This window comes from Phasianus colchicus, chromosome 5 (genome assembly GCF_987193195.1).
Source record: "Phasianus colchicus chromosome 5, bPhaCol1.hap1.1, whole genome shotgun sequence".
NCBI lineage: Eukaryota > Metazoa > Chordata > Aves > Galliformes > Phasianidae > Phasianus > Phasianus colchicus.
The window spans coordinates 19,319,679-19,334,034 of record NC_143440.1 but is presented as its reverse complement, the minus strand read 5'-3'; the positions used below and the strand labels follow the sequence as shown (position 1 = coordinate 19,334,034).

The 14,356-nt window shown below is 35.2% G+C and overlaps 1 protein-coding gene across 9 annotated transcripts in view; it reads left to right on the top strand.

Moving 5' to 3' along the window:
* Positions 1-14,356, top strand: part of LOC116229098 (uncharacterized) — a 46,051-nt gene that overhangs the window by 19,608 nt on the left and 12,087 nt on the right. For 5 of the 9 annotated variants that reach the window (XM_031593319.2, XM_090140765.1, XM_090140760.1 and 2 more), the window contains 6 exons: positions 66-196; positions 946-993; positions 1,683-1,792; positions 2,070-2,238; positions 2,586-2,690; positions 3,306-14,138. In XM_031593319.2, coding sequence (XP_031449179.2) covers positions 66-196; positions 946-993; positions 1,683-1,792; positions 2,070-2,238; positions 2,586-2,690; positions 3,306-14,138 — 11,396 coding nt within the window. The remainder of the gene's footprint in view (positions 1-65; positions 197-945; positions 994-1,682; positions 1,793-2,069; positions 2,239-2,585; positions 2,691-3,305; positions 14,139-14,356) is intronic. The other 4 variants (XM_090140762.1, XM_090140761.1, XM_090140763.1 and 1 more) reach the window with 3 other exon arrangements.

Genomic DNA, 14,356 nt, shown 5'->3' with positions numbered 1-14,356 from the left:
TTCTAGACTTAAGAATTTTTTAATAGATCTTTCTTGAAATAATTCTTCCTCTTTGACTTAAATAGGTTTAAGGAGTGTAGTTGAAGAGTTGGAATTGGAAAGAAATCAACTGCAGGAACAAATTCTGTTTCTAGAAGAACGTTGTCAGGATTTGGAAGATAGATTGCAGCTTCAGGGTAGAATGGAAGCTCTGCAGGTGAGCTTTTGCACTTCTCTAAAAACTGCTAAGAGAATCGTTTAGTTCTCTCTTCATATGATTACAACTATAGCCTACAGTAGCACAAAAGTGTAAATTTGCAGCTAGCTAAAATACCTAAAACCTATTTTATAGTTTCTGATGGCTGAAAGTCTACACATGCTATCTTATGCTCTAAAGTTTAAGCCTGTCACTTCTATTCAGCAAAAGTAGAAGTCAGCACATAAAAAATACTTGGTTGGAAGTAAGCTTCATTAATTGTTGCAGAAACGTAGTAAAGGTCAAAATAATTTGTATCACTCTCTGTAGAATGCAGAGAGTTTGTTAAAAGAACAAGAGCTGAATTTTTTTTTTACTACTACTTGAGTAAGTCTCACATCCCTCAAATCATAATTATAGCTCACATACCACATACATATAATATATGCGTAATATAAATACATAACAGATATTTTAATGTATGCTGCAATAAGTGAATGCACCAGAAGAACAGTAACATAAATACTTAAATCAGGATTTTTAAATACTTTTATAGTATTGCCTGACTGGTAAGTTACTACATTCAATACTTTCTAAATGTAATTTCCACAGAATGACACAACTGATCTCTTCTCATGCTCCTTGAGCTTGGTACATTGCTCATATTCTTTACCTGCTAAGTTGCACCTATTTATTTATTATAATTAATTTAAGATACAAAACAAACTTATTAATATCTGAGAATCTTTTAACAAAACCTTTTGATACAGGTAACGTTTGATGTAAAGGAAGAAGGGCAGCTATTGAGGGCGGTACAGGTGTGTTCTGCCTCCTCCAGAATGCTAGCTTATTTTCATTAGAGGTGACAAGTTTGCCACGTTTGTCCTTTTTGATGTTGGTTCTGAATATGTGTTTTGCTTTTTGGTTGCCATTAGATTTTTTTGTGGTTTTATTTTTGAATGGGTGCTGTGAATCTGACTAGAGTAGGGCATTTGCACTGTTTTGTTTTTTTTAAGTGTGTGAATGGAGCTTGCTCTCTTCTTTTCTCTGCAACTCCCTGTATGCTAATGTGTAGTCTCCTGCAGATTTTTTGTGTTCCTTCAAGTTGAAAAAAACATGCTAAGAAGTTGCCCATTTAATATTATCTTCAAATCAATGAAGAAAGTGTGTTTTCAAAGCAGTAGCTTCCCCTATTGAAGATTAATTAAATAAGGTGCCTTAACACTGTGTGTGTGTGTGTGTGTGTGTGTGTTGCTTTGGGTATAGAGCAACGATCCTTGAGTTCATTCTATTATAGCATCACTATAGGATGTATTTCTGAAAGGTGGGTTGCATCTATCTGAACTTATGATATTAATGTTGTATTTTGAACTGATGAGTGCTAATATGCTAACAGTCTCTTATTATGTAAGACGTAAATCTTCTAATGAGTCAGATTTTTGGAACTCTAGTTCTTTTATGCTATTCTGTGTGTGCAGTAATCCTCTTGATTAACTTTTTGTTGCAGAATGAAAATGAACGTTTTCAAAGTCAGCTCACCCAGTTACGCAATCAACAGATTCGAGATGCCGAAAAGCATCAAATTCTGATCTCTGGCTTGAATGAGCAGCTAAAAGGGTAAAATAAAAGTTCTTTATAACTCCATTGAGGATTTGCTTTCTTTGCTTTGAATTTAAATTTCTAAGGGACCAGAAGTTAAAACATGTAAACTTGATACTTGTTTCTGATTGCAGTCAAGATATTTTTGGACTTGGAAGTTTAAATGGAAATTGTAGAAATGATTTTTCTTTTAGAAACACAGTTTGGGAGCTAATAAACCTAGAAAGCCTAAAGCAAACTTTGTTTTCAAGATGAAATTTAGTTATCAAAGGTCTAATATGTGCTTTCTTCTCAGGCTGAGCGACCGTAATAGCTTCCTTGAAACTTCACTTGGAGAAAAAGAAGAAAAACTGCTAAGCTTAACAGAAAAACTAGAACAAATTGAAACTTTAAGAAAACTGCTTCAAGAAAGGGATCTGTTGAACAAAGAGCTGGGAGAGAAATTTGTGCATAGTGAACAAAACGTAAGTTACTAAATAGTATATAATTTATTAGATCTGGTGAACGTTGGCCTTAACCTTTGATTTGTATTCCAGAAGCAAAATTGCTGTTTTTCTAGCCAAAGGACTTGGCTTTTTTGTTTCATTGCAACTTTGCTCACATCATGTAATTACTGTGCTTAAAGTTGGGTGTAATGATTACTTAGGCACACCACAGTGATTTGCATGAATGTATTGTGTTTTTTGAGTGAAATGTTGTCTTAATTAATTTCATTATATAAATATCACGTTTAGGTAAGTTCAATCTTATAACTTTAACATCACATTTCAAATATGTTTCTATGATATAAATTTTTATTTTTAATACTAAGCTGAAAGAAACCTTAAAGAAATGCAGTGTGTATGAAGTGGAGAACGCTGAGCAGAAAAAAGTCATCAGTGATCTAACCGAAAAAGTTGCTACGCTGAAGGAAAAGGTAACTCATAAAATGAAAATAAGGAACTTTCTTGTATTTTGAAATGGTTCATTTAAATGTGAGAAAAAAGAACAACAACCCTGAGCATTAATTATACTGTAGATTTTATACACTGACCTTTCTGTATGCTAAAATGATCTAAAATATAACATTATTGTCTTGTGACTGTACTGTTGGGTAGGTAATTGTTACAGTTGATAAAAGTATTGTGGTGTTACAGTTGGAAAGAATATCATGAAGAAATGGAAAGAAACAAACAGAGAAGGAATGCTCATCCATATTCAAAGATTCAGGCTCAGGATGAAAGATTCCACAAAGAAAGGATTTTCAGAAAGAGATCCTTCCCTAGTGCTAGTCAGCCCTTAAATGGGGTCTTCTGGCCACACAAGTGAATTGCCTTCACCTGTGCTCCTGCGGATAACTCAGTCCTTGTCTCAGGTGATCAGTCAGTGGTTCAGGCTGTGACTCAACAGTTTCCATACAGTTATTAGTTCAAAGATTGTTTGTGAGTGATAGATTAGCCTAAATATTAGATTTACATAAGGAGCGTATCTTCCATTTTCCTTCTAATGTACCTTTGAATTATTCTTGTAACATTATTTTCTTGATGTTTAGACTTTGAAACAAGATGATATGGTGGAATCAATGCAGCTGGATCTTGACCAGACAAATGAGGAACTTGACAAATTGAACACAAGCCATTTAGAAGAACGATCTCAACTTATTCAAGATCTCCAGAAACGTGAAAGAGAAATTGATCATCTTAAAGAAGCACTGGCAGAAAAAGAGAAGGAGTTATCTGCCTTGTCTTTGAATATGACGGAATATTCAGAACAAGTTATCGTCCTGAAACATCAAGTGCAATGCAAAAATGAAGAAATACGAGGGATAGAAGAGGCTTTATCAAAGGCTGAAAGGGAGGCTGATTTGCTGAAAGAAGTACAAACAGCCGATGTAAGAGATACAAGTGTGAAAATATCTGTCCTTTCTGAGAAGAGTAATACAATGAGACTAGAACTGGAAAGAGTTAGAGTTGAAAATGAAGCTAAAACCAAAGAAAACGAGGAACTGATAAGACAAATCAATGAGTACAGCATTACAGTTAAGGATCTCCGTTCTGAAATCAATGCCAGTCATGTCGCATACCATAACAACCTTATGGAGTGTGAGTCACAAATTACTTTGTTGAAAGAACAAATTAGCAAATCATCTGAAAAGCTACAAGAAACTGAGACTAAACAAAGAAAAGAAGCTGAATATTTGAAATCTCAGATTGAGGAAAATAACACTCTGAAAGAAAAATGGAACAGTTTGCTTAAAGAGAGAGAGAATAAAGAACAGACTCTTGAAAATGAGTTAAAATCTATTAAAGATTCATACAACAAACTAGTTTTGGAAGATGCTAAAAAAGATGAAGAGTTGGCTCAGTTATCTAGGAAGCTCGTAGAACATGCTGAACACCAGGAAACAATTAAAAAAGAATTACAGGAGAAACAAGAGATCATTATTTCATTAGATAAGAAGCTTGAGTTTTTGGAGCAACGAAATGAAGAGACTAAACTTAAATTAAATGAAGATCTTAAAGCCAAAGAGACATGTTGTGAAGAGCTTACTAACCAATTAAGTGAAATACAGAAACAAATTAACAAGATGGAAATAGAGACACAGGAGAAAGCTTCAGCTAATAAGCAGTTGCAAGCGGATCTTGAGGGGAAAGAAACAAAATTGGCAGAGCTAGTGAAAGCAAATGAACATCTGAAAAAAAGTATAGGTAAAGTGAAAAAAGAGAAGCAACAGTTAGTCAGTGAAAATGAGAATTTGTCCAAACTTCTGGATGTGAAGGAATGTGAATTATTAAAGAAAATCCAGGCTGTGGCAGAAATAGAAAGCAAGTTATCTGTCAGCGATGCTGAATACCAAAAAACTCTTTCAGTACTAAACTGTGAAAAAAACACTCTAGCAAAAGAAATTGAACAACTCTCAATAGCTGCAAAGCAAAAAGAAAATTCAGTTGCAGAACAGCTGCAGAAGAAAACAAAGGAATGTAATGTGTTAGCTGGTCAGTTGCTTGAAAGCAAGGAACAAGCACAACGGTTGAATGAACAAATGCAATCAGTTCTCATTCAACTGAAGGATGCTACAGACAAAGAAACAAAGAAAGAAGAAATGTTTAATAGTAAGTTATCTGAATGCAGTACCCTAATACAAGAGCTCAACCAGAGTAAGGAAAATAATTTACTGCTGCAGGAGCAAGTTCAAAGCTTAACTTTGGATTTTGAAGCTAAGAGCAAGTGTCTAGAAGAAAAAATCCTTCAATGTGATTCATTGCATGAGGAAATTAAAGACAGTAAATCTTACATTGTACAGTTGCAGGAAGAAATTAAAAATCTTGAAGAGGACAAATCAAAGTTATCTCAGTGGGTAGGGGAAAGAGATGTGACTCTAAAAAGTCAGGGTTCAGAACTTGAAAAGTTTCGTAAGCAGGTTTCTGACAAAATTGAAGAAAGTACAGTGTTAAATAATCAGCTACAGCAAGTAAGTAAAGAAGTGACTGAGCTTAAGCATAAAAAGGAGGACCTTTCAAACCTATTGAGCAAGAAGTCACATGAATTTGAAATTCTTCAGTCACAGTTGCTACAGCAACAGTCTGATACTACTTCTGCAAGGCAACAAGCACACACAGCAGCTCTAGAAAATGAAAAATTGAAAGTAGAAATTGAAAACCTCAATGCAATGATAATGAAAAAATCAGAAGAAATAGCTACTTTAACTTCACATTTGTCCCAACAGAATCACAGTATTTTAGTTCTGAAGGACCAAATTGATGGCCTAGTGGTTGAAAAAGAAAACCTAAAAACTCTCGTAGGAGAAAAAGAAACTCTTATTTCTGAGAAGGACATTTTGCTACAACAAATGAAGGATAGTAAAATGGCAGGAGAAGGGCAATATTTGCAAGTCATTTCAGATCTGCAAAACCAAATACAAACCCTAGGTTTTGAAACCAGCCAGCTTAGACAGACAATGCAGGAAAAAGAAAATGAATGTAAGAGGCAAGCTCAAGAATTAAAGGTACTAAAAGATAAATCTGAAGAGTCTGATATGCTTAGGGTTCAACTGTCTGAGAATATGGAGGTTATTTCTGACCTTCAGTATCAACTTAGAAATTTGACAGAAAAAGCAGCACAGTTGAATGATTCAATTGCACAGAAGGATGAATGTTTAAAACAAAAGATAGATGAATACGTTAGTTTAAAAGCATGCCTTTCTGATGTACAGGAATCATCCATTTTGCAGCAGAAACAGTTAGAGGTTTTGACTTCAGAAGCAGAACAGTTAAAATTACTTGTTTCAGAGAGAGATTTAACTGTAAATAATATTTCATTATTCAGTGAGAATTTAAAGATGCAACTTCAACAAAAGGAGAATGAATGTGTTCTCTTAAAGAAACAGGTAGTGGAGCTAGAGGAAGTAAAAGTGAATTTACAAAAAGAAGTACAACATCAGAAGAATGTAATAATAGAGAAGGATCAGTCCTTATCAGAAAACGAATCATCTCTTACAGAAAATAAAACTCTTCTCAATGCTCTGAAGGAGAAAGCACGGGAAGATGAAGAGAAGATAGATTTAATCTCTCAACTCCAAAGTCAAGTACATGTACTAACACAAGAACTACAAAAATCTAAGGAACTAGTCCAGGAGAAAGAAGATGCCTTTTTGTCTCTTCAGGAAAAAATTGAAGCACAGTATGAACTAAGAACTGAGTTTAATGCAGCTCTTAATAAAAAAGAAGAAGATATTGCCGAACTGCTTAATTCTGTGAAGGAGAAGGATTCCAGTCTACAGTTGGCAAATAAAAACATAAGTGTTCTCTCTAATGAGATTGAGATTCTCAAAGAAAGATTAGAGAAAAGTGGTACAGCTATGAAAAACCTTACTAAAGAATTTCAGGAAAAAAATGAAAGCTTTAATATTAATCAGAAGAAAATTGATTCTTTGACAGTTGAGCTTGAGACTGTGAAAAGTGAACATCGTAAAGCACTAGACCAAATAAGTACATGGAAACAAGAATTACAGCAAAAAGAATTGGCTGTAGAGTCTCTGCGTGTGACCTGCACTGAACAAGCAGATAATATAGCATGTCTAAAGTTGGAGTTGAATAATGTAAATTCGAAATCATCTCAAGACAGCCACGAAAGTGCACTTTTAATAGGTAGTCTGCAACATCAAGTAGAGGCTTTAGTGAATGAAAAAAATACGTTACAAGAAGATGCTGCTAAACTCATGGCTGAAAACACACAACTTGTTGCATCTCAAAATCATTTGGAAAAGAAATTGGAAGAGCTCCAAGAAATGAATGGAAAACTAGAAGCCAGTGAGAATTACTCAAGAATGCAGATAGATGCTGTCCAACTGCAGATGAAGACTGAAAAAGAGAAGTTACAGATGCAGGTTAGTGTGAAGGGTGAAGAACTTTCTAATTTAGAACTTAAATTTGAAAATCTAGAGCAAAGTCTGCTTGAGTCAGAAAACAAATGGGTGACGGAACTTGATAGGGCAACTTTAGAAATTAAAAATCTTACTGAGCAATTGAACTGTGTAGAAAGTGAAATGAAATCCAAGGATAGCAAAATCCAGTCTTTACAGGAGGAACTGGATCTTACCAAAGAGGAAATAACTCAAAGCTTATCTCAGTTACTTAATAGTAGGCTTTTATGTAAAGAAAAGAATGCACAGACTTCAGATTCCCAACTGCAGCTAACTGATGGTAAAATGCAATTGGAAAAATTCTCCACTCTGATATCCACTATTTTGAGCAAAGAAGTAGAAAGAGAACAGTTGCAGCTGGTTCTTTTAGAAAAACAGAAAGAAATAGATATAATAAAAGATGAATTAAAAAGTATGCAGTCACTTGAGAAAGAGAAGGAGTTGCTACAGAATGATATTGATAAAATGAAGGGTACCTATGAATCTGAAATTGAATGCCTATCACAGGAAATGATTGCTGTCAAGGAAACTTTATGTAAACAACAATCTCTTTTGCAAGAAAAGAATATGCAGATTGAATTTCTTCAGGACAAGATAAATAAATCAGAAGAAATAGTAAGGACCAGTCAAGAAAAACTGCATGTTGACAGTAAAAAAGTAGCAAGCCTCCTTGAAGATATGGGAAGAAAAGATCAACTCATAGAGGACTTAACTTCACAAGTAAATCAGCAAAAGGATTTAATTTCTGGTCTAAGCCAGCAAATGAAAGAAAAGGACTGTTCTGTTACCCAGCTCATGGAATCATTGTCTAGTGAAATGCTGAATTTTTCTGAAGAGAGGAATATGTTAAGCAGCAAACTGCAGGCTCTTGAATCTGCTCATAATCATTCCATGGGAGAACTAAATAGAGTGTTGCAGGAATTTGAGGACTGTAAGAAAGAGCTGGAATGTAGTCAGGTTGTATTAAGCAACAGAGAAGCTGTTTTTAAAGATTTAATGAAAGAAAAGGAGGAGATGTATCTTAATCTTGAGAAACTTGGCAAGGAAAAAGAGAATCTGAAGAAGAAACTTCAAGCAGCATTGATAATAAGAAGAGATCTAATGCAGAAAGTTGAAAAACTAGAGAAGAGTGGGCAGGAAGAAATAGAGAAAGAGAAAGGAAAAAGAGAGGGGTTGTTGAAGAAAGTTGAGGAGTTAACAGACAAGCTGAAACTAGTTGAAGATCAAAATAAAGGTTTCGAGACCTATCTTGGAACTCTGAAGCAACAGCTTAGAGAAAAAGATGTCAAAATAAGTGACTTGAATGATATCTTGTCAGCAAAGGCCACTCATTTAGAGGAACTTCAGGCCAATATTGCAAAACTAAATGATGTCATTACTGAAAAACAAATTATCTGTGAGCAGAACCTGAAATTGTTAGAGGAAAAGGATAACATGCTTGCTCATATGCAAAGTATGCTTGATGAAAAAGTGAATGCGTATGAAGAGCAACATTCTCAGCTCTTAATAGCTCTTGAAATGATGAACTCTGAAGTTAAGAAGGAAGAATTGTTGAAAAATTCCAGTTCTGAAGAGCTCAGTGCCAGGGACAAGAGAAAGTGTTTGGACTCCAGCAATGAAACTAATGTAATTCAGTTAAAAAAAGAAAAAGAAGACTTACAGAGGGATCTTTTGGTCAGGGAAGAAGATATAAGAAAATTTCAGAAAGAGGGGACAGAGGACACTAAACTTACAGCAGATTTTGATGAACAAAAACACTTGAAGAATGTCAAACTAGAGCATAAAGCTCCCTGGGAAGATCTTCAAAGAAAATTTAAAGAGTTTGACTTGAATCAATTAGAAAAGCATCTTGGGAAAGAGCTTGTCTCTCCTAAGACAGGAGAAGAAGAAAGTGACCTGAAGAATTTGGAATCCAACAGATCAAGAAACAAGGTTCAGACTGCATCCTTTAAAGAGTCAGAAAACCTAATCACTTCAGTGACAAGTAAAGATACTGAATTGGAAGAACTAAGAGACAGTTATGCAAAGCTTCAGGAGGAAACAGAAATGTTAAAGGAAGAGCTGAGAAAAATATTAGTTGAATTCGGTGGTGGTGAAGAAAAAGCAGTTGACTTAAACTCCATGAGACAACAGGAGCAGTACCAGGAACAATGTAAAGATAGCCTTTTGGAGGATATAAAGCAGCTACAGAAAAAGCTGAAAACATTCTTGACTGAAACTGCAGACATGAAGATGGTGCTGGAATGTGTAAATAATGAGAAAGAAACACTTGTTAAAAAAAATGAGGAGAATTACAGGATGAGCCAAGAGAAGCTGCAGAAACTGAGAAAGGAAGCTAATAAGGAAATTGCAGAAAAGAACAAAGAAATAGAAGCATTGCATTCTTCAGTTAAAGATTTTAAGGAGAAACTTGATCTTGAAAAGGAATTGTTAAAAGAAGCTCTAAAGGAGGGCCAAGAAGAAATCCACCGTTACAAAGCAGCATTTGAAGAAGTGAAGAATGAAAAAGAGGAACTTGTTCATCATTTAGAAGAGTCTAATTTGAAACTAATCAATAAGAAAAGGGAGTTAAAGCATGTCAGCGAAGAAAACAAAAAACTTCTGACAGAACTTTGTTTGCTACATGAGAAGGCTGAGATAAGTACTCCTGTAGTGTCATGCAAAGAGTTTAAAGAAGAAAAGGATACTGAAAAAGAACTGGTAGAGTTCTGTTCAGAAGGTGGTTCTCTTCAAGGAAGATTACAAAGTGAAGGCACCTCTTTTCAACTATCTAAGACTGGTTACTCTGGGAAAACTAATCTGAAAGAAGCAGCTGACTATAAAACCAAGAAAGAAATGGAAATTGTTCAAGAACCACTTGCAAAAACTGTTAATGTAGGTGATTCTAAACCAGAAGGACAAAGGACTATAGGAGAAGAGAAGTCCAAAGACCACCTTCAGAGAAAATTACAAGCTGCTTTAATATCGCGTAAAGAAGCTCTGAGAGAAAATAAATATCTAAAAGACCAGATTGATAAGCTGTTATTGGAGAGAGAGGAACTGGTGAACAAGACAAGTACGCTTGAACGCTTGTTGTTAGACCTTGGTAGAGAAAAGCAAAGTTCAAATACTGTTTCTCTGTTGTCTGAAGAGGAGAGCCTTATTTCTGAAAATGCTAGACTGTTGGCTGAAAATGAAAACCTCACTGCTGCATGTGAAAGTCTTAAATCTACGATGGAGACAATAGTTCAGGAAAAAGAGGCCTTTTCTTTCCAGCTAAATACCTTAAAAGATTCTCAGACAGTTGAATTAACAGGTTGGAAGGCTAAACACAGTGAATTAAAACAAGAGTATGAATCCCTCCTTCAGGCTTATGAGAATATCAGTAGTAAAATAGCAGATATGAGGCAAGTTGTTGATGTCACTAGAAAAGAGAAACAAGAGGCTATTCAGAGGCTCAGGGAAGGGGAATCTGAGAAGGAGGCTCTTGAGAAACATTTTCAGAAACTCATTGATGAAAATGAAGTGATTAAGGATCGGCTGAAAAAACTCAGTGAATCTAAGAAATTGGAAGTTGATGAATTACAGAGTAAAGCAAAAAGGCAGATATGTGAACAAGAGGCAAGAATGGAAGAACACCAGGCTCGTCTTCATGAACTCACTCAACAGAATAATCAGCTAATGGAGGAAAATGAACAGCTGAAACAAACTTCGGAAAACTTAAAGCAGGCTTTAGAGAAAATTCAGGATGAAAATGACATCCTTCATAATAACATCACTGTAACTAAAGCAGCTCTGGGAGACCTCCAAGTTCAAATGGAAGTGTACCAAAATGATATGCAATCTAAAATCAGAGATGCGTTATATGAGAATGAATCATTGTTAAAAGACGTAAATGTGCTAAGAGAGAAACTCTCTGAAAAGGAACAAGAAAGAAAATTAATTTCAGAAAAAGTGAAAGAAACTGAAAAGTCTTTGGATCATAAAAATCACTGTATTACAAAGCTGAACATGGAGTGTAAAAATCTTACACGAGAAATTGTTAGTCTAAATGAAAAAGTTAAGATTTTAGAAGATGATAAATGTCTCTTACAGGAGGAATTAGAAAATGCACAAGAAAGTTCTTACAAAGTAAAGAATGAGAGGGAATTCCTTGAGACAGAATTGCTTAATCATATTAAAGAGGTTGATCATCTTACTGATACAATGAAATCAGCACAAGTGCAGAATAATGTGCTTTTACAGCAACTGGAAGAATTAAAGGCAGAGAAGTGTAATGCGATTAGAGAAAAAGAAGAACAGCAGCTACAACTAGTAAAACTGTTTGAGGAGAAGGTGAAATGTGCACAGAGAGATAATAGTGGAAATAAAAACAGAACAAAAGAATTGCAAGAACTCTTAAAGGAGAAACAGCAGGAGATCAACCATTTGCAAAAGGATTCTATAAAATTCCAGGAGCTGATCCTGGATTTGGAAAGGTCTGTGAAACTGTCACAGTCAAAAAATGAAAAATTTGAAAAAGATTTAAGTAATATGTCAGAAAAGCTTACCAAATCGAATGAAGAAATATCCCATCTCAATGAAAAGCTGTCTTCACAGGTGAACTTGTTGGATCAGTCAAAGAAAGAAGTAGACAGGCTTACAGCTGAGAATCTTAATTGGAGAAATGAACTTAAGAGGAAAGAAGATGAACTAGAAATCCAGAAGAGAGAATATGTGACAGAACTGGAGCTAAATCTTCAACAATTAAAACTGGTTCACAAAGGAGAATTTCTGAACCTAGAGGAACGACACAGTGCCCTTCAGAGAGAAAAAGATAGGGCAATTAGTGAGATTCAAGGATTGCAAGAGGAGGTGAGCTTTAAGGACTCTGAAAACAAGAAGCTTCAGGCAGATTTGAATGCAGCTTTGGCACGCTTAGCTGCTTTTGCAAAGTGTATGTCCTCTCTTCAAAATGACCGAGACAGGGTAATCACTGAAATGAAAACCTGGGAAACACAGTTCAAAGAGGCTATCCAGAGTAAAGAGATACAAATAGAAAATAGTAACAAAAGAATAATGTCCCTGCAAGATGAATTGAAAGACAAAATGACTCAGATTCAGGAACTGAATATCAAATATTCTGTGGGAGAGGAAACAAAGGATGAACTGTACTTCCGGCAAAAATCTGCTAATATACCATGGCATGAAGAGCTCCGCAAATTAAAGGAAGAAAATATACTTTTTTTTAATAGGCAGCAAGAGTTGGAGAAAGCTCTTCAGTCAAAAGAAGAAACATTGCAAGCACTCCTTAGAGAAAATAACTCTCTTAATCATCTCATAGAGAATAGTAAAAGTTCTGGAAGCAAGATAAAAGTACTGGAAAATAATTTTACAAGACAAGAACAAGAACTGCAAAACCTTCTTGCTGAAAAGGAAAAAATTCATGCTGAGTTGAAAAAACAAATTACCATTTCTGAGCAAATGAAAATCATGCTGAATAATAAAGATAAAGAAATTTCCTTACTCATTTCTTCAAAAAGTGATGGAATTTCTGACTATCTGGTTCAGGTACAGACTCAACATAGAGAACAAATCAAAGAATATGAGCGTCAGTTCCATTTGCTGCAGAGAGAGAGAGAACAGTCTGAGGAATCCTGTCGAAAGATGGAAAATGAACTGAGAAATCTCCAGATGAAAGCAGATAAGGCAGGTCAAGATAAAGCTGCAATTGCCAGTGAACTAGATGCTTTTAAAAAGTCGATGTCATCTCTTCAGAATGATCGCGATGATCTTTTTTCTAAATACAAAGAGCTGGAGCATCTTCACCAAAATGTCGTAAATCAACGAGACAATCTTATAGTTGGCAATGCGAGTGAAAATAATGCTTTGAAACAAGAATTAAGGGTACTACTTAATCAGATAGATGATCTTCATTCTGAAAATGCAATGCTAAATGCCCAGCTAATAAAGTATAGGGAAGATCTTAACCAAGTTTTATCTCTGAAAGATCATCAATTAAAAGACTTACTGAAGCAAAAATTAGATTTCATTAAAGGCCTTGAACAGGAAAAATATGATCTTCAGAAACAAATAAAGGAGGTGCAACTGTCCAGTCAACTGCAGATGGATACTGTTGTATCTTTGGAAAATGAAAATAAAAAATTAGTATCTAAAGTAAACGATTTAGAATCTTTAATTGCATCATTAAACAAAGAGAAACTTGTTTCTGAGTCTGGAGAGAAACTGTTAACTAGTGGTAGCATTCAGAAGAAAAAAAGTGCATCCGATGGACTGTATGGAGAAAAACTTCAGAAGATTGACGATGTCCAGAAATCACTAGGCAGAAATACTAAGGATGCAGATGGGGAATACAGTAAGACATTTCAGAAACTTCAGCATGGATATGAACCCGATGCGTTTACAGAGATGATAGTAGAAGTTCAATCTCAGAATAGAGAGCTGAGATCCCAGAATGAGGCCTTCGGCAAAGCAATGACTGCTCTGCAAAATGATAGAGATAGGATAATTGAGGACTTAAATATACTTCAGAGCAAATACACATCAGAACTCAAGTCTGAAAAAAAGAAAGGAGTTGAACTTGAAGCTGAGTTTAGTAGCTTTAAATCCCATCTTGTCAGTATACTCAAGGAAAATGGTCTTCTGAAAAAGGTACTTTTTGATCCTGCAAATATGGTTACAGTTGATCAGATTGCCGACGAAATTGAAAATCTCTGTAGGACATTTGTCACCCATGAGCTGGAGATTAGCAGGCTTTCATCTGAATGTGGGAATTATGTTCAGCAGATTGAAGCGTTTTCCAAGGCTATGGCCAGTCTTCAGGATGACCGAGACAAATTGCTGCAGGAACTCAGCAAGCAGAAGGTAGCTTCTGAAACTAAACAGGGGGGCACAGCTTCATTTCCCATTGCTTGCAACAGCATCAATGATATAAATTATTTTAAAAGTAATTTGGATGTGCCTCAGATCAATAGGGAGAGATTGGTAAGTTTTAACTGGCTACGTTGCTTTTTTTTGTTTGTTTTCATTTAATGCAGAGAATGCATGACTTTGCAAATTACATGAGTGCTAAGAAAACATAGTATGATTAAAGAAGATGTGTAGAATCTTGAGAGTTTAGAAAATTTTCCTATTAAACAAAAGCAAATGGGAAAAGCAAAGCAAAAGAATTCTGTACTAGAATTCTGGTACTAACAAAACTT